At 49.4% G+C, this 20,123-nt stretch overlaps 2 protein-coding genes across 2 annotated transcripts in view; one reads left to right on the plus strand and one right to left on the minus strand.

Moving 5' to 3' along the window:
* LOC112955527 (skin secretory protein xP2-like) overlaps positions 1–15,554 on the minus strand; it is a 58,047-nt gene extending 42,493 nt beyond the window's left edge. The window contains exon 1 of the mRNA XM_026048849.1: positions 15,414–15,554. Coding sequence (XP_025904634.1) covers positions 15,414–15,554 — 141 coding nt within the window. The remainder of the gene's footprint in view (positions 1–15,413) is intronic.
* The window catches only part of PTPRA (protein tyrosine phosphatase, receptor type A), a 64,002-nt gene that overhangs the window by 25,294 nt on the left and 18,585 nt on the right, over positions 1–20,123 (plus strand). The gene's annotated exons all lie outside the window — the stretch shown is intronic.

Genomic DNA, 20,123 nt, shown 5'->3' on the forward strand with positions numbered 1-20,123 from the left:
GTGAGTCGTGATCCAGGCCAACCCAACACATTTCCCACGGATGGAAAGCGGAGCTTGCCGCTCACTCGCTTCCTGGGGTCCTTCCTTGAGATTTATGTTAAGCAGCATGCAAATTCCAACCCCGGCTAATCAAAATGGTAATGAAATGGCTTTATGAAGCAATTGTGATCTTTTTAATGAATTCTTACTTTTCCCCGTCGCAGAAAATGCGGTTACAAAGTGATGAATTGCTTCTGTTTGCCATGAGCCACGTATTCCTGAAGTATTGGGATACCTTATCGGAAAAAGTGTCTCAGCAATGAGGACTACGTTGCATATTTAAGTGCCCGAGTACCTATTTGAATCTTTACTGTGTTTTTTCCTCTCTGTAGAAATCCTTTGTCCTCACACCTATTATTATTGACAGATTAAGAAAGAAAACTAAACACGTTTCCTTAAGCACTGATACTGCCTTAACATTGAGCTCGTCCYAAGTGAGAAATATCTCCTGTGCGAGCTAGAGCGAAAAACACTAAGGCACAAGCTGTTCTACATGGCACTGGGCAAAGATTCCTTTGGGAAATGCAAATCCAGCGTTCCCTGTGTGTCGGTGTAAGAGCAAGGGGGACGCTCAGCTCCGTTCCCCTCCGATGGACACCCGTAAAACTTCACTTGACATCCAAAGTGGTTTCTCCTTTCCCCGGATTTGGTGTTTAATTAAAGCGGCAGATTTGCCAAATTGCRGAGGACTCGCTAAATTGTTCTGCTAGATCTGTGCCTAATTGCTGGTGATTAGAATTTCTTCTTTAAATCAGACTCTGATTATGCTTTTCTCAAAACTGTTGAATATTAAAGTAGGCTTGATTTTTTCTTTTAGGCGATTATTAATTGCAGCCTAGTTTAATGCAAAATTTAGATGCTGCCTTCTGTGCAACTGTTGTCCTAGACCTTTGGCTTGCTGGGAGAGGAGTGGTTTTCCATGCTCGCTGCGCTTGTCCTGCGGAACAGATCCGCTCCCATTGGGATGCTGTGGTGAGTTACCCCACGGTGCATGAAGCAGATGCTGTCCTTGCTGGGCACAAGCCAAAGGCTCCACAAAAGGGATGCACGGAGGTTTTGCACCTGCCTGGCAAGAAAGCAGCCTGCAAAGAAGGTGGGAATATTATCAGGAACAGCAGGACGGCACCATGGAGACACGAGTGGAGCTGCTTGACCGGCAGASATGGGATGCAAAGCAGCAGGGTGGTTGGGTGGCCTGTGCTGAAGGTGACATCTCCAGCAGCTGGCAGTCTTGGTGACCCTGCTTCTGTCCTCTCCCTGCCATGAGTGCTGTCACCCTGTACGTGTGGACGTCGATACCGGCTGCCCCGTGGGTCAGGACAGACCCCGGGAAGCACCTGCGATGGCTCTCGGACCGTCTCGGTTCCGCTGGAGAAGGGGCCGTTGCGCAGCCATCTCTGAGCTCCATCACTCCAAAGGAAGGTGCTGGAAATGCAAAGGTGGCCAGTGAAGGATGGATGGGGACGGGTGTCTGCTCCCCACCAGCGCCCTGATGGCTCTGGACACGAGTGGATGACTCGAGCCCCGCAGATTGGCTCTCTAGAGCTCCACGTTTTGAATTATAGATGAGTGTAGGCGATACTATCCATATGCTTAATCCTTTCTGCTTTTCTGTCATGCTTCTGACTTCAGTGATTTTCAGAGTAATAGGTTTTGTTTAATTTGGTTCTCTTGCGATTGAATAGCCCATTGATTTCCCTCTGAAGGAGAATTAGATGGCTCTTTCTGGACCATTTTATTTTCTCTAATGCTCTCCCTTATTCTCTTTCATCCCCAACAGGCCAATCTGTTCTTTTTTTTCCCTTAACCTTCTTGGGGGGTGGTTCATATCACTTACAGCTTTCACAGCCTTTCTAGGGCTTTTTATTTTTCCCGTGCAGGATTTTGCATTTCCTCTCTCCAAGCCGGCTTTGGTTGAGACCTCCAAAAAGCTTTAGGGCATTCAGGGCGCGTATTTGTTCTTATAGGTTTCCATTCAAGGTTTTGACTAAGGAGGAGTTAAGATAGCAAACTGGCAAAGCATTTGAATGTGGACAGGGTGATTTTCAACCTGGAGTTGAGTTGGAAGCTGGTCAGGATGCTCGTGTGGCCAACAAGGACACTTGGGCAGCGGGAGCAGCCTTTGCTTGCCCATAACTTGGCTGGGCTGAATGCAGACTTCTAGGACAGGATTCTACCAAGTGTCCTCTGAAAGTGGCAGATCAAACCATCCAGCTGGATCCAAACCAGGATCTGAGGTGGGGTGTCCAACCAGTTTTGCTGTCCTCCTTCCCCCAAAAATGCCCTTTTTTACCATGCTTTCCAGCTTTATCTGGAATTTTTATGGAAGGATGGAGACCTTATGTTAATAATTAGGAGGAGATGTGAAGGTGTAGGATGAAGAGGTTTGCAGTACTTTCTGTTTACTTCCCTACTTCTGTTAGTTTGACACCTCCAAACAAGAAGCCCAGCAAAAGGGATTTAGGTCGATGGGAAAATTATTTGGTAAATATGAGAATTTCAATTATGACTAAGCCAAAACCAGCTATCTTCTATCTTTTAGGATGGCTAGCACCTAGGGAGCTTTGTGTAGGTCCTCAAAATAGTGAATAGGGCCATAAAATTTAGTAACTCTATTTCAATTTGTTCTGGAAAGGCATCGGCAGATCGGAGGTGCCATTTTTGATCCCGGCTTTCTTTTTAGAGTTGTTTTCAGGAGAGACTTGTGTGTTTGCAGGGCATCCGATCCCTGCTCAGCCTTTTCCATGCAGGGGGAACTAAGGCGCTAAGCCCCAAGCTGGTCGCTATTTGGGGCTCGTCTGACTCATGCAACTCTCACCGATTTTTATCAAAATAGAAATATATTTATTGGAGCAGCATCTCCATCCTGGGTCCTTCATCTTCAAAGCGCTCCCTCCGACTTGGCCAGTCCTCAGCCCCTCTCTTCCTCCATGCATATTCAGCACGTTTATATGGAGAGGGAGAGAAGAGGCTGTCGCCTGCTGTAGAGAAGCCAACAATTTGATAAGCCCAGATCCCGYATGTGGAACAGGATTGGGAATATTCATCAGGCAGCGCGGGCGCCGTGCCGGTATTTTCATGTGTACGTGTGTGTTGTAACCAATTAGACGGGTCCGATCGGATGCATCCCTCTTATCCTCTTTCTCCTCCTTTTTTCCTCTTTCTTTCCACCATCCTTCCCCCCTGCAAAAAAAAAAAAGCAGGGGGAGAAGGAAAGCAGCTTAACTTGTACGGCCAGAAGAAGGGAGGTGTAATTATGAGCAGTGGGACCAATTTAAAATGGGAAAATTTCAGTGGGACCCAACACTGACGTGTTGGGCTTTTTTCTTTCTTTCATAGGGGGATGAAAGGGAAATACAGCAAATTAATTTATTCGCAAATTCTAATTCCTTTTTAGCATCAACGTGTTTAATTAGCGTAGTTCAGAAAGGCTGCGACGCCGGGGGGCTGCCAGCGCCTTCGTTTCGGCTCTGCAAAGAGAGGAAGGGCCACGAAGGCCTGAGGGGGTAAATAATATCCCAAGGGAAGACGCTCCGATGCTCTCGGCTTTCCCAAACGGGACCAGAAGGGATAGCGGGAAGCAGGGAGCAATATTCTGCTGCTGGGCAGATGGGACAAGCTCCCCTGCTCAATCTCTGCCCTGTCCCCCACTTTGTGTGGCTTCTTTCCATCTGTCTGGAGGGAGCTGGGCTATCGCCCATCACCTTCATTTTGGGCTGGAGACCAGGGGAGGTCGCAGTGATTTGCTGCACAGTTCGTGTTTTCTGAGCTCTGATTCCGTTTCTCCAAAACATTTTCGGTTCAAAAGGATATACCTTTTTTTAGCCCTTGCTAAATGCTATTTCYAGACGTAAGAGTGGGTGTAACTGTTTTAGCAATTATTGCCCTTTGGATTTCCTCTCATGCCAGTTCTGGCATCTCCCAGTTGACACTGGGGTGTCAACTCTGGAGCCTGGTGGCAGCCACTGAGTCGTTCTCCACTGAGAAAGGAATCTGTTCTTTCACCCTAAGAAATCCTGTATCGTATTTGCTCTGTGACAAAGCACTGAGGAGGACCCGTTACAAAAACCGTGAGGACCGGTTACAAACGGGGGCAGAGCGTAGCTGACCGGGAGCATTTTATTTCCTCCCTGTTCCGGCCTCAGTTGTCTGCACAAGACAATGTTGAAAAAACCTTTTTGAAACGTGTTAAGATTCACTTGTTCATGTGTGGCTGGTGACTCTGGACAATCGTGGCTTGAAGGCCACCAGTGGTCAAGCACCAACCCTACCTATTCCACAGGCTGCTGCTGTCTCTGTCGGTGGGGAGGAAAGCAGGTGGATGTGGCTGTGTTTGAGTTTCCAGAGAAGCAGGGAGAGGGCCAGGTGGAAGGTTTTTCCTCAGGAAGTTATGCAAAAATAATTTCATGATGGAGCAAATGTAGAGCGATGTGTGCCCTTGATGGCTGCAGGGCCTGGGAGGGTGAAGATGATAGGAGGTGGGCTGAAGAGCAGAATTAAAGTTAATTTTGATGCTTAATGTGCAGAATGTTCTTGGGAAGTGACTGTGGGAGCAGGAGGGACCAGGACTGCAGTGTCAGACCAAGGGGCAGCCGATGACGTTGGGTCTGCAGTTGAGCAGGAGGATGCTGGGCTTGGATGCTCAACCTAGACCTAGCAGGTCTCAGCTCACATGGAAAACCTGCAGCAGGAGACCTCGTGTCTTCACTCCAGAGGAGGAGAGGTTGCTCATTGCTTCTCTGAGGAGCAGGAGCAGCTCTGCAGCATGAACTTCAGGTGCTCCTATTCATATTCATCCTCAGAACATCGGTGTATATCTAAATCTATATCTATATAGTTATATATATGCAGTGTATGACCTGCATAGGGCTATTTTTAAGGATAAAAGATTTAAAATGCCCATCTTTGATCCTGTCCTATAGGGTTCATATCTGAAGAAATCACAGCCCAGTTAGTGGGTGCTCCCAGCTCCGGCTCCCTATCCCTGGTGGATCCCTGGGATCCGTGCGCGGGAGCAGGACGTGTCCGGAGGCAACCGTCACCCTTGTGCAGGGACAAGTGCAAGGTCAAGTTTCTGACAGATCTGCTTGTTCTCCTTGGAAAAGAGATGGCTTTTCAGGGAAAAAAAAAAAAAGAAAGAAATCTGTGTCCTTTACAGGGCTTTTCTGAAAAGCTTTGTAATTTCTTCTGAGTTCTGCCAACTGCGGGGAGCTGATGAATTTGGATGCTGCTTAATTTCTAGCCCACTGCCAATGTCGTCAGTCCTATTCTCGCTCAGTAGTGATTTCTAAATGTTGTTTCTCCCCAAATTTTAAAGAAAACATTAGTCTTTGCTGGCAGAAGGAGCTATATTTTGCTGTTGTATATTCACTGCTTATTTAAAACTTATTTTAAAAATCCAGGATCAATGGAAATGGTATTTTTCACTTAAACAATTTTTCCGTAGTCCTGGCCCTGCAGCCTCGTGTTTCCACTGAGACCCAAAAAGAAAAATAACTGCAAATCCCATGTAAATAACTGAAAATGCCCATCCGATTTCTGTTTTCCTGGGAGGTACAAGTGATGCATGAGAGGAAACCACCRGCAAATGCCTTGGAATTTCCATCTTGGTCCCAAAAGTGACACCGTTTTGGGTCACTCTCCCTTTGAGTGCTCGCCCGAGTCGGTGACATCCTGGTGCGTTCGCRGCAGTGTCGCCTCCGTTTAGCTAATCCTTAGCAGCAGCCTAGCAAAGCCGTGCAAGTTATTTCAGTAAATATCAAAACCCAAAGGCATTAAAGGCAGGTTGATTTCCCAATAAGAGTTTTGGGGAAAAAAAACACCTTTTATCCCGCTGCTTTTAAGTAACTGGCCCGCTTGCTCTTAGCTTTCATTGTGCTCAGGATGCCATAAACGCAGATTATTTTGTAAACTGCTCATTTTAGGTATGTCTTGATGTTTATTATTCCCTTTAGTGGCCTTTTTTTGGTTCTATGGCAGCACCTCCRCAGAGCAACGGAAGTCATCTCTGCTCCGAGACACTCAAATCTAGCCTGGATAATGGGCTGGAAATCCCTGCGGGAATGATCAACCAGCCTCTAAGTCGCTCAGTCTTCCAGTCTTCCGCCAAAATTCCCTGCCAGCTCCCGTTGTCCTAACATAAATCAGCAATAAGCGGATGGAAATCGCGGAAATGTASGTACATTTCCGCGATTTCCATCCGCTTATTGCTAATTTATAGGAGTGGGAAATGAGAAGCRGGGCCCGGAAAAGCGTTCCAAGTCAGTAGCTGGACATAATAGCCAGCGCGGGCATTACGGATACAATTGAGTTGCTAAGGCAGAGCTTTTTTTCCCAATAGTGCCTCGTAGAGCCCTGTATCGTCTAATTCTTCCGCTTCGGTGTRAATTCACAATGCCCAGAAGATAAAAGCCTGGCAGCCGGGTTGCTCGGAGGGGCCGGTTTCCCCCGGCTCTTTTGTAGGGCAGTGTGATTTTAGGTTTTCACCCGATAATGCCATTGCCCCCACAGCACCCGTGGGTTATCGGGCCGAGAAAGGAGGCCGTGGTGCCCAAAACGCGAATTATTGTGTGTTTTTCTTTCTTTTCTCTTTTTTCCCCCGAAGGAAGCAGTGAAGAGGGTTTTGTCCTTCTTCACCCAGTTGAGGAGAAGTGGGTCAGTTGAACAAGGGCAGCTCTGGAGACGGCAGCAGGGTCGGGGACCTCGGCCTAATGCGCTCCTCACAGTGCAAGAGACCCCATTTTTCCCCAAATAAGAGCATCTTGTGGATCAGCAGCAGTGGCAAGTGAGCAGCTTTCCCACCATTAATCCAGTGCGCCTGGCTCTTGGGATTGTGAAATACCTGTAGGGCTGTCCATGGGTTCCTGTACTTCTGCATGACCATGGGCCTGGCCTTTTGTATCTCCTTAATTCCTGCAATGATGTTGCTATCAAAAAGAAAGATATATAATGCAGTATTGAAAGATAGCCATGCAGAGAAAGGCTCTAACCTTATTTTTGAACATGATCCAACAGGAGGGATTGTCGACGTGGTTCATTCTTGGGCTGTCCTGCGCTCCCGGATCTACCACCGATAATTTTAGCAACCRTGCAAGGTTGTTCGCTTGGGTCTGCGGCCCTGCCTTGACCTGCATCCCACGGGAGAGCCCTCTTGGCAAGCAGGGAGAGGCTTTTTTAAAGCAGTTGTTCTTCTCTGTCTTCAGCTCAAGGCTTTCTGTTAGTAGGACATCAGTATTGCTGAGGTCCTACGTTTGGGTCCTCACAAGGCACATAAGGGTGTGAAAGTGCTCAGAGTGTTCATACATGGGAAGGACTACCATGGAGCAGAGAAAAACGGGGTAAAAATAGGAAAATTGGCTTCTCTATCCTCAGAGCTGCCTGCAAGAGCTTCCTGCTCTTCCTGTCCTTTCTTTGCCTTTTGAAGAACTTACGTTTTCACTAACAGTTCCTGTGTTCTCAGATAACCGCAGCGAACTCCAGCTGTTGCGCATGGGCCAGGGGTTGGGTCCGGTGGCACCAAAGTTCCTCATTCCTTTCCTCTCGCCAGGATCCCAATTACGTCCGTTGGAGAGGAAATACGAGGACACGGAAGGCAGAGCCCTGGCAATCGGATGCCAAGTTAAATATAGCCCGGGCTGCACCTTTAGCAGACTCCCCGCCGTCGTGATTACGTGGGCAGTCCTGCTTAGAAAGAGCTGGAGCGACATGGCCTGGGGTTAGCAGAAGGCTTTGAACCCCCACAAACTAGTGCTGCAAAATCCCCCAAACGTTTTTGCCTCCYTCCCTATACAAGCAGGCTCAGACCCGTCCTCCTTCGGCTGCTGAAGACCATTTAGGCTCGGGATTATGAAAGAGCAATCCAGTGAAAAGGAAAATCCAGCTCCGTCTGTCTTAGCCTGGTTCCAAAAGCCACCCAGGAGATAGACGGGTGGGCAGGGGCAGGAGATGCCCTGGAAACCCTCAGTTCTCCTTCCACCCAAACCACAGACATTGCCCGCGAGCAGCRGGGCAGCCAAATGCCAGAGATGCTTCCCGTTTTGCAGACTTAGAGGGAAAAACGGCCGCTTCTCTTGCTCGGTTTTGCAGGAATACGCTGGCTTGGGCCTTGTGGGATTTAGCTCCTCGTTCTAGTTGCCTAATTTCCTGAGCGTAACTGCTTTCATCTAGCGCAACCACTGTGAGAATTTAAATCAACTTTTGCTTTTCCGGTAAAACACGAAAGGTTGCTCGGGGGCGACCCAGTGCCACGGTACTTAGTTGGAGCAGAAGACCACAACATCATCTTGTTCTGACACTCCRTTCTCTAATTAATCCGGATTTGGGATGATTTTTTTTTTCATCTTTTTCCTAAAAGAAGAGGGTAGGAGGCTGGAGCTTGGCTCTCAACACGATGTTCTCAGCTCTTCGATCTGTGGAGGCACAAGGTTGCATGGCCCAGGAGGGCCATGGCCATGGCCAGGCCTGGCCCAGCAGGGAGTTCCCGTAGGGTTGGACTATTGGAGCACATTTGGAGCTGACCTGCTGCCCTCTTTAGCCCTCGTACTTGTCGCTTTAACTGCATCCACCGCCTGCTGCTTCTCCAGGTGCTGCCCTTGCACACGACATGCTCACTGATCGCTCCAACCAAGAACCCCCTTTGATCATTGCACAGGTTCCCTCAAGGCAGCTTGTGGAAAGAGGCTGAGTGGGTAAATCCCTTGACGTGGGAGGGAAAAAGTGGGTAAATATTTAAAAAATAATAACCGTGGTGACATTATTCTTGCCCATGTGCAAAGGGAGCAGCTCCATGCAAGCTGTAAGGTGAGCACCATGGGCTCTGCAATTGCTGCCTGGGGTGGATGACTTTCTCAGCAAGATACAASCAATATGACCTCTTGATGAGTTGGCTACTGTTTTTTACCAGAAAGGAGAATGGTGATTTCATTTATTTTTCTTCCCTGGATGGTAAGCAGTGGCTGGTGGTGCTGACTTTGCCTCTGAAATAGCTCCTGCTGCTTGGAGCTGGYGCCTGTGAGAGCCTTGTGAGACGTTAGATGCCTCCTCAATGGGGGATCGGAGCAGACATCAGCACTGAGGTCTCTGTGGTTGTACYGACAGCTTGAGATTTGGCGCTCTCCACCCCTCAAAAAAAAAAAGAAAGAAAGAAATATTTAACTTCTATGTGTGTAGTGAGGGTGGGGCCAGATATCAGCAGTGGACAAAGGTCTCCTGAAGCTAATGGAGACCTGGGAGGTGTTGGAGGGGGTGGTGTGGAGCTCGTGCAGACTGACTGGAGTCCAGAGCAAAGGGGGAGGGATCCAGGCACTGTCCCTCACAGGGGGTTCTCCTATGGGATTAATCCTGCCTGTGAAAACACGGGAATGCAAATGCTGGAGTGCCTGGCTGTGTGATCATCACAAGATACCCAAACACCTTTTTCCAGTTAGTCAGGCACTCATTTTCCTACACAGCCCATTACCTCTTCTGCGAGAGGTGGCTGATGCTGCATCCCTCAGCCTCAGTAAACATGATTCACCCCCTCGTGATACCACACAGAGGTCCAGGAACTGCCAGCGAAGGACAGCGGCGTTGAGGTGACCTGTGCAGGACAGCAGAAGAATCGTGGAGACCCTGGTGCCTGCAGAAGCTTCGTGGGAAGAAGGAGTTGGACCCATTTCTGCACCTCGCTGGAGCATCTCTGGTGCAAGAGACAGAAAGCCAAGCATTGGAACAGTGATGGAGTCACCATCCTTGGCAGCATTCAGGAAATGTGTAGATGAGGCACTTAGGGACATGGCTTAGCAGGTGTGGTGGGGATGGTTTATGGTTGGACTTGATGATCTTGGAGATCATTTCCAGCCACAGTGGTTCCATGTGGGCGGTCAAGAGCTCCTGGGCTAATGCAGAAGAAGAGCCACAGCTGCATGTGCTTGGCATGGCCCAAAGGGATCCTGGCAGGGGTGTCCTGGTGGCCCTGTGGCAGTTGGGCACACCCTGCTTCTCCCTTGACTTGCCATGGGAGTTCCCTATAATTCACTCCTCCTTCATGGCCCAGGTGTCTGTAATGAGCTGGAGCAGCCCAAGGAACCACGTGTGCAACCCTCTAATCTGGGGGAGTAAATGAAATGCAAAAATGTCACCCTGGTCGGGCTGAATCCACCCTGGAGATCTTATGTAAAATTATTCTATTATAGGGTTTAAGCTTCTGTTCCCCGTCACAAAGTGCAACATCCCCAGGACAAGGGCAGAAGCAGCATTCAGGTTTCGTTTCTGATCATAGTTCGGCTCTGTCTGCTCTTCCTCCCCCAAATACCAGCTCACGCTCGTGGGATCTTTACCTTCCTCCCCGCCTGGCTCCTCGAGGCTTCTCCCTCAGCCTTTCGGGAGAGCAGTGGACACTTTCTCACCCCCAGATTAGTTGTGTGCTTGTATTTCTTCAGCAGCATTTGCTTGGGCGCTGTGCAGCACTGCCGGAGCAGTGTCCCCGCAAGGATGCTTGCAGATTTTGAGCACTGCTCTGCTGCTTTGAGTTTTGTGCTGATAAAGCAGGGAGCCGTAGCTTGAAAAACGAAATTATCTTGGGCCACAGAGCAGCGTGTCAAATGGCTGCATCTTAATGCCGCAACTGGAGCCTTTGGGATCACTGCTCCGTGCTGGAAATGACCTTTTTCTCCTTGGCTCTTCTGCCTGTGCTCCCCACGAGGCMTCCAGCCCTCCTGAACTGAGCGTGTCCCCAGTTGGCACTGGCAGGACCTGTTTCCCACAGGGAATTTGAGCACTTTTGGCACCGAGCCCGCATCATTTGAAGGGTTGGCCATAGCTCCATCCTGGCAAGCTCCACGGGGTGGGACTCTCCACCAGGTCCACCAGGAAACGGAAGGTGACCGAACGTGGCCGTTGCTGCCGGGGCGCCGTGTTCTGACCCACGTCCGGTGGCACCGTTTCCACACCTCGTCCAAGGCAGCGCGGCCTTCGGAGGCCGCTTCCCAAGCTGGGCCTCGTCCCCACAGAAGGGAAGCGAGATGGGGAGCCAGGAATTGGACGCCGGGTTTGTGCTTCGGCCCTCCCCGGCGCAGGTGGCGGCGCTGGTCGCAGGAACCRCACAGATCCTGAACTTGACGTTTTCCTCTTTTCCTGAAATCTGGTGAATTTGCTGGAAGAAGACGAAGAGCAGAGGAAGCGTGGGGGATGGGAAGGCTAAATAATGACCTTTCTGTTCCATGAAAGCTCTTTGCAACCAGCAGTTGTGACTTTTTTTCTTTCTTTCCCTTTCTTTTCCCTCCCCCAACGAGCAGAATCCGATCTGGAAATCCAGGACTAAATCCGGCGTGTGTTTCAAAGCCCAGATGTTTGGTCTGACACGGAAACATGGCACCTTTCTAGCGAGCGAGACGCCTTGGTGACCTCAAAGAGGCTAATCTGGGATAAGAAGAGTTAAGGCCAGTCGGCAGCGGCCGCATCCCTAAACTGGGTCAGCCGAAACCTTGCCCTGCCTCCGCRTGCCGGGTCTTTCCCTTTGTATTAAAGAGCCTTCGCAGACGTCCAGGATTCCCTCAACCAGCAGCGTGGCGAAGAATAAACCATTCCCTCAGGCTGTCCCCATTCCYGGCACGTTCTCATGGATCCGTAGGCATGGATCCATAGGAGTAATCCCCTGCTGCCCCATCCTGTGTGTTTCACCATCCCTCAGCGTTTCTTCTGGGGTAGGGTGAGAAGCAGAGGTGGAGGTGGACAGGGTCGGGTAGCAGGAGCGTTGGGTTTGGCCCTACCTGGCCACGTGCAGGAGCGTTGGGTTGGAACCGGCTTTTATGAGTCTTATCTCCACGTCGGAGCAGGTCGAGGAAAACTCGTCTTGGATTAAGTCTGTCTTTATCTAAATCTCTTAGTCTGAATTAGAGAAGTGTGAGGATGCGGGTGGCTCAGAGCATGGTTGACCTTTTTGGTCCTTTTGTTTTAAATCCAGTCCATGCCAGCAAGGATTACCAGCCACTCCTGCTGATGATGTTGTTGTTTGACTCTTCATAGATATCTCATTGGGGCAATGTGCTTCAGGTGACCCTACTTGAGCAGGTAGATTGGGCTCGATGATCTCCAGAGGTCCCTCCTGACCTCCTGTGAGCTCGGTCGATGCAATGTGCTGAGGACTTGGTGATGGTTTCCAGTTCCTGCTTGTTCGGGTCTCTTTTGCCTCTGCAAAGTGGTGTGTGTGGTACTGAGATGTCCATCTCCATGTGAGGAGGAACTTCTTYCMTGTGAGGGTGCCCAAGCCCTGGCACAGGCTGCCCAGGGAGGYTGTGTAGTCTCCTGTTCTGGAGATCTCCCAAACCCACCTGGATGCRCCCGGGTGCCCCGTGCTCTGGGTGTCCCTGCTGGAGCAGGGGTTGGAGTAGATGATCYCTAGAGATCCCTTCCAACCTCAACTATCCTGGAATTCTGTGTTCCTTCAACAAGGCAAAAAGTGTGCAAGTTGAGCTAGATCCTTTTCGTGTTATGACCATGAGATGATTAATTAAGTGRGAATGAAGATGGCACCATGTTTTCCAAAGCCCCTCCGAGGATCTGCCTCCTCGGTAGGTCATACCATATCTTTCCATGCATGGGAATGTAATGGTCCAAGTAGGAGGAGATGTGAATGGAGAGAACGGGAGGGAGGTTGTTTGGAGACCCTGGACAAGTCTCTGTTGTGGGGTTGGCACTTACATTAAATTTCTTCTGGAAATGACACCTTGATTCTTAGGTTTTTTGCGGGGATCAGTGCTTTTGGGGATGGTGCCCTGAGATTTGAAATTGGCTGTCACCAAAAATGGAGCATGAAGATGTTAAGGCAAAAATTACCTAAAACTCACTGATTACTGATAACATCCTTCCCGCTTTGTGTTTGTGTGGATGATGCCCCCTTTTCCCTGTGTAGTGCTGTTTAAATAAAATAAATTAAAAATAAAATATAACAAAAAAGGAAATAAAACAAAACAAAATAAAAAAAGGAACTAAAATAAAATAAAATAAAATAAAATAAAATAAAATAAAATAAAATAAAATAAAATAAAATAAAATAAAATAAATACTGCTTTGGTGCATCCCTGCGTTGGCAATAGAGCACCTCATCCTGGGCTCATTCTGCCGCGCGAGAAACCCAGAGCAAAGCATTCAAGAGCCTTGATGGGAGCGGATTGGATTTGGACGGAAGCGTGGGGTGAACGAGAGCCAAGTTTGCCCCTGGTCTTCGGCAGGCTGGATTTCACGCAGGCCAAATGCGATTAGTTTGTTAGGCTTGGCCGCCGCGCCGACAAATACAATATTGGGCTTGAGCAACAGAGTTAGTCTTGTGTTTTCGCAGCAACAAGCGGCCACAGAAAGCGCGCTCTGTTGTTCTGTGTACAAGCTCCTGTACCATTTAATGCCTGGTTAGGGGAGTCTCTCTTTTAATGGCAATACTGAAGAGCCCTCTGTGTATTATACTCCCAGCAAGGGCGTGATAAAAATGGATGTTTTTGTTGGAAAGCTTCTTTTAAAGCATCCATCTTTTGAGAAAGTCTGAGGCGGCCAAGGCTTCAAATAGGCCAAGATGGGGATATCTCTGCTCGCAGCCAGTGAATTGCTATTCTGTTGAAATTGAAGTATTTAACATGGGTGGGGATCTCAGTCAGGCCCGACGGGGCTGAAATGAGCTCAATTTGCAGGATTTTGACGACTGTTCGGCCCAGGTGGAGGTGGCCAAACGTCATGAGCTGATAACTCGTGTGTGGGGTGTCCGCTCCGCTGCTGCGTCGCTTCCTCCGTGACGGCCGCGAGGGCAAAGCCAAGGCCTTATCCCCCGCCCAGAGGGACCTGCTGGCCTGTCTTGGGCCAAAACAGCAAAATCTGCCCCGCTCTGAGAAAACGTAAAGCTCTCGGTAAGAACTTTGCTGTTCACATTTTGAATTGGCCATTTAAGAGGTAGCTCTCACAGGACACGTGTCAACCTGTGCCAAGTCGAATCTGAGAGTGGTTCTTGGTCGAGCGATGTCCTCAAGAGGATGGAGGACCACCACACCTTATCAGCCAGGTCCAGGGCCCGACAAGGGGTTGGGAGATGGGCACCTGCACGTGTTGAGGATCTGCTTTGCTGCTTCCCTTTTGCTTTATTACAACTGGAACGTTTTTTAAGCATTTACGCAAGAATTGCCTCTTCAGTGCCTGACGCGTCTGAGCTCTGTTGCAATCTCTTAATGTTTGTGCTTTTTACTTGCATGCAGAAAGGCGGAGATAGGGTGTTTAACCACTGCGTATGTGCATGGAAAAAGGAAAAAACACAAGTCATGATCCCAGTGCAAATTAAATCTCTGAAATGTTCATAGAAAGCATTGCTTCTCACCGTGCTGCTGCTGTTGTGCCCCGTCTCCTCAAATCAGAGCTCCGGCTTGCGGCATCCCRATGTCCTGCTGAGAAGTGCCCTGTGGACGGAGGGGAGGCCGATTCCCCGACACAYTCAGCCTCGAGGTTTTGATGGGCCCTGCCTTCGAGCCCCCTTGCTCCTGCAGTGCAGAAAGGAGCGGTTGATCTCACAGTCCCTTGGGTGTCCAGCTGAGGGACGAGAAGCTGGAATCTGAATGGAGTGAAACCAAGAAAACGGTAGTCCTTCTATATCCTGGTAGAACGTCTTTGTTGGMGTGTGGTGCTTTTCTTCTCCATAGGACCATGCTGGAGACCACTTAATTCAAAGTCAAGACTCGTGGGCTTGGACTCGCTGGCTCTGGGAAGGGCAGTTGGGTGTTTGCTGGGCATTTACTGAATTCTCAACTGAGCTAAAGGCTTCTGTCTCTTTTCCTAGTGCAGCCTGCAGCTCTCAGGCCTGTGGTCATGAGCTTTGTGGTGATGAGAGCAGCATCTGCCTTCTCTTTAGGACAGGGCCTCACACTTCTCCTGGAGCTCCATCTAGAGGGGAGGATGCTGGATTTGTTGGGAAGCGCTGGAGACGGGAGTCGGCGGGAGCTGGTGGCCTCTCCTGGGTGTCCATCATGGACAGGGCAGCTCTTGTGAACCTGCCACAGACGGCATGGTTGCAGCAGCTTCTCTTACATACTTATGTTTCCCTCGGCCCCGGAAGATGTGGGAATGGAGGAAACATGGGACCAGCCTGATGGCAGGGGAGTTAGCTGAGGTTCTGCTGCAGGTCCTCCACTGCTTGCGAGTGGGATGTGAGCTTTCCCACCAGCTCTGCTCCCTAATGCTTTCAGGTGGGACTTCAGTGCCATCATTGCTGGCTGTGACTGCCCGTGGAGAAAATGAGAAGCCCTGAGCATCTTTCACAGAGAAGATAACACTCCCACCACACTGCATTTCCTCACCATCCCTTGCGAGGACTGCAAGCAGTTACGCATGACCCATGGTCACTGCTGCACTCAGTGTCCCCTCACTGCGGTTTCTTGTGCTTCTGGTTCAAAAGACAAACTGTTGTGGTTGGAGCTGGGGCCTTCCTTGAGACCTTGGCTCTCAACTGCGAGTTCCTGGTGTYTCCTGCCCAGTGGCTGCTGGTACTGGGTAGCCAGTTTCTCCATGAYCACGGCCTTTGATCTGTTGTCTTTCCAGCGTTCCTTTTGTCATAGGRCATTGTCATCTCCTGCAGGACTCACCGCTTCCAGAGGTGGCTCCCGTCCCACATCAACATCAGGAAACCTGTGCTGGTGCCTGGGCAATAGAGCAAAACCTTTGCCAATGACTTGAGGAATCACATTGAATAACACTTCTCCTCTCTTGCAGGTGGAAACAGCTCCCCAAGCATTGGCCTTGAGCTCACTCGAGCTGCTCTTCTTCTTCCATTTCCATTAAGAACAAACAACCTCCAAACTGGTCCCTAAAATCTCTCCAAGCTCTCCTGAGTTTCCCAAACTCTTAATGCCATCATCTCCAACACTGATTTGCCTCCATCCTGCTGGGACGTGCCTTGGTCCCCAGTCTGGCTTTGCTGATATTCACAGCTGAAGCAACACACAGGCTTCAGTAAAACGTCTCCCAAAACCCGGCGCCTGTTACACAATATTGGTGTTTTAAATAACATCCTGGAGGGGAGAATATGTCAGAACTGAATGTCAGGTTCTTCTCCTCCAACCCAAGCCTAGTTCCAGCACGTTTTTAATATACCATAGCACTGGAATGCACAGCGCGGAGCTGTGCCAAAACCCCACTGCTTATTAACCTTAGCAACGGGCGGGTTTTTGTTTAGATTGTATTTATTCTGTTACAGAGTCATTGTTCTTTACCATTCCTTGAACATTTTGAAGGTTGATTGTGAAAGCCCCGGCTGACAATGCTCCGGTGGAGCCTTTTGTTGGGGAGATTAAAATAGAGAATGGATTGTGAATAACCTGGGAGGGCGAGAAGTTAATCATCCTGTTGACTCATTTCACGGAGCTTCACCTTTTTGTCAGAGCTTCTCAGCTCTGGTTTTGCTGCAGGGTCTATAGGGGCTGTGGGTGCTCATCCCACCAGAGACCATGGACCAGGTGGGTCCTGAGTGTGTAATTTGAGGCATTGAGCAGTTTGGTGTGGAAGGGGCCCAAAACTGAAAAAATTGTGGGGAAAAAAAAATGAATTTTCTTCTCATTTATTGCTCCCCGAGCTTGTTAGCACTGCACGTGGGCTGGCCGCTGCAATAAGCTGCAGAAAGCTGTTTGCTCGTGCCTGTAGCTGCAGATATTTTTGCTAAATGTCTTCTGTTTGAGCAGCAATCTAATTACATATCCCCTGATCAAGGAGCCGGGTGCCAGTAACCATGGAAATGCACCGAGGATCTCACTCTAATTGTGCCTCTTCGCTTTGGTCCCCCGGCTTCAGGATTCACAACCTGCTGCAGTCACCCTGCTGTCTCATTCCCATCCTTAAGAATTCCTAGTCTTAAATAGGATCAGGTAGAGATAGTTTTAGCCTGTGTTTAGGGGCTTCACCTCATGCCATCTGGAATCAGGTTGGCATAAGGATTTCTTTTTCCCTCGTGGRATAATGCTAGACCGTTCCCAGCTCCTTGGTGCGACTCAGCAGYCTGTGCATCCTTTCCATTGGATTCTGCTTGGACTAGGACACCAGCATTGTGAGCAAAATGTGGAAAGAATAGACATAGAGCTACAGGAATTGGTTGGTTTGGTCCTTTTTCAGTAGCTGATGGGAAGAAACATATGGGAGAGCACTGTGATTCCAGAAGTGTATTCGTGGTTCCTGGGAGACCATGGTAGCTCTTCCTGATAGCTGCTTCAGAAGATCTGGGGCCATCTTTCCTCTTAAGACAGCCTTTCTCCTCACTTGCTTGCATCACTTTTACCTGCGGTCCCCTTAGTTCTCTGTAATTTTGTTGATTGCTCAGAAGACCAAACGTCCTGATCAGAGCTGTGCACAGTTTAAACCCAAGTGTGCAACGTTAGAAGGCTAATTGCTATTTATGAGTCTATCGAAAGGTTAGAAATATCTCCTCCAGCCAAGCCAGGTCTTCCTTTGCTCTCCATGATGTGGGAAGCCCATGGACACAGCTCCTTCTTCTTACATGTCCACCAACCAACTGCCCCCAGCCCTTTGCCTGTGCTTAAAACTCCCCCAGTTGAACCACTCCGTATGCTCCAGCTTGAGAATGGAGCCCACAATGGCCAAGCCAAGTAAAAAATGACCAGTTCCATGTATTTTCCTTCCTGCTCCGCTGCCCCCCAGAAAAGGTGCTTCCTCGGGTTTTCTGCACTTGATTTTTGTCCGTTGCAGTGCGAGGTTCCTCACCAGGGACACGTCCCCAGTGGAGCTCGCAGGGCGAGGAGCTGCTGGGCCCTCAAAGCAATCACCTCAATTGCCAACGTTCARTACAGCACGTGGAAGTTAATGAGTGCTAATTAGGCTGGCTGATGGTAATCAATGAAAGCCCCATTGATTGGGCCTCCCCTGTTGACATGAATAGCTGCTCTTGCCTTCCTCTACCCATTGCACCTCAGGAAGGCATCAGTTTTTATCCTCTTCGTGGTGCACGATGCTTTTCCTCTCCATAAGATTCCAACAGGCAGCGTTTTCCCGCACTGGGTTATTTTGGAAGCCAATGTAAGCAGTTTTGAGGGTCAAACAGGATCCATCTGCTCYGGCTTTTAATACCCCTGGCGATGCGGCACAGCTGGCAGTGCTGCATTTTGCCCTGAATTTCCAGTGCAGCATCTTTGCCACCTTCAGCAGACCTCATTTCTCTTCAAGTTGTTTTCATGGTGACCTTCAGCTCGGCTAAAGGTGGATGAGATGTTCATAGATGCCYGATACTTGTGTTATTTTTCTTTTTTTCCTGAAAATGAGATCCTGAGACAGGATCCAGTCTGCTGTGATTACGCAGGAACGGAAACCAAAAGGCAAAGAGGAGTTTGAAGGCGTCTTCCAGTGCTGACCTGCAGCTTGTTGCTGCTCGCATGGTGTGTTCTGCTTTCAACCTGTCCTTCTTTTCCTCACCTCTTACAGACGTGCCTTGGGATAAGCCAAAGTTGTACAAAGCTCAGTTTGCCTGGACRGAGGCTTTTCTCACAGCTCTGTAGGAAGCAGAGCAAGGACATCATAGTCCTCCTTGACACCTCTTGGTCGCCCATAGCTGGTTATTTAGTGTTTCCCACTGAGCCCAGAGATGAACCTAGGAGGTTCCTACAGCCCTCAGGAGATTTTCCCTCCAAAGAAAACGGGAAAAATAGGGTATTTTCACAAGCTGACTKTTTAAAGCAGCTTCACTGTGGCTCAGCAGTCCTAGAAATACCCATCAGCGCATTTGCCCTTGACCTTGGGCCACGTCCCGGTACCYGGTTTTAGGTCGTGCTCAGACGCTGGCAGCTGGCAGAGCAGCAGCTCCAGGTCACGTTTTTCAGCTCAAAGGCTTCTCTGAAAGCTGCTTCTCAAGATGCTCCTGGCAGTTAAATAAAACACTAAGAGAGGGAGATGTTTTCAGCTCGGGTTCTCCTGCCCAGCTTGTGAGTCGATGCATTAAGTGGCGGTTTATTGAGAAATAAATTCAGTGTCTCTGAAATTCCCAATAGCCGCTCAGGGCTCGTCTGCGACCCGGCGTTTGGGGGAGTTAAAATGACTTAACTAAAAGCCCAAAGTTGATGCATTTAAGTTAGTGTTGGTAAAACTTGTGCTTTTGGTTTCTCCATCTGTGTGTGTATATATATATTATATATATATATAAAAAATTCAGTTCCAGGGTACAACCTGCAAGCTGGAAGTAGATCTGCAGTCGCCGGTGCCAGCCCTTTCCACGGGACTGTCTGCACTTGTCTGGTGTTCTTCACCCATCTCTTTTTAGTTTAAAAAATGTAAATTTATGCAATGAGAAGTAGTGCTGTTCCACTACATGGTAAAGTACAGTAAAATAAACTGACAAAGGGATCGTTATATTAAAGTCATTAAAAAAAAAAGAAGAAAATTGTGCTCTCCAAGATGCTTTTTCATTATTAAGAAGGGATRCTGTCGGGATGAGGAACAGCCACACGTGCTTATGAGTCCCAGCTCAAAAGCTGCTGGTGCTTTTCGAGCATTGGAGCTCGTGTGTTGACCTGACTCATATTCTCTTTCTGCCAAGAACAGAGGCAGGGAAAACAGAACACGTGATATTTTTTAAAATATATTTAAAAAGTGTAACTTTTTAAATAAATCATTCCTGAATACCCAAGTGTGGTAGGTGACCATCACCTTTTTCTCAGAATTTCGCCCTTTCTCTCAGCTTTGTGGCTCTCCCACCTCGATCCTCCTCTTCCTGCATCCTCAAGGAACGTCTCCGTTGGCTCCGTCTTCCTGCCCRTTTCATCCGCGGCGCCCTGGGTGTCCGATCCCTGTGGGATTTGCTCCCGCGAGGTCGGACGGGGAGCGCGGAGGGCAAGGCCGGTGCCGGCCGCGGCGGCTCTCCGCGCCACGCGCAGGATGTCGCCACCGGCCGGGAGCCCTGTTTGCATCCATGACGTTACGAGTGTTTCCTCCCCGCTTCCGAATGGGCYGGGAGGCGGCCGAGGGGGAAGGGAGCCGCGGGCCGCGCCGGCCGGGAGAGCAGCGTGTCCGAAAACAGCTCCGATTTGCCAAAAATACCGTGCGGGGAGCAGCCCCAACGCGCGCCCGGCAATGCTGCAGCTTTT

Source organism: Nothoprocta perdicaria, unplaced genomic scaffold (assembly GCF_003342845.1).
Source record: "Nothoprocta perdicaria isolate Ctin4 unplaced genomic scaffold, notPer1 scaffold_58, whole genome shotgun sequence".
NCBI lineage: Eukaryota > Metazoa > Chordata > Aves > Tinamiformes > Tinamidae > Nothoprocta > Nothoprocta perdicaria.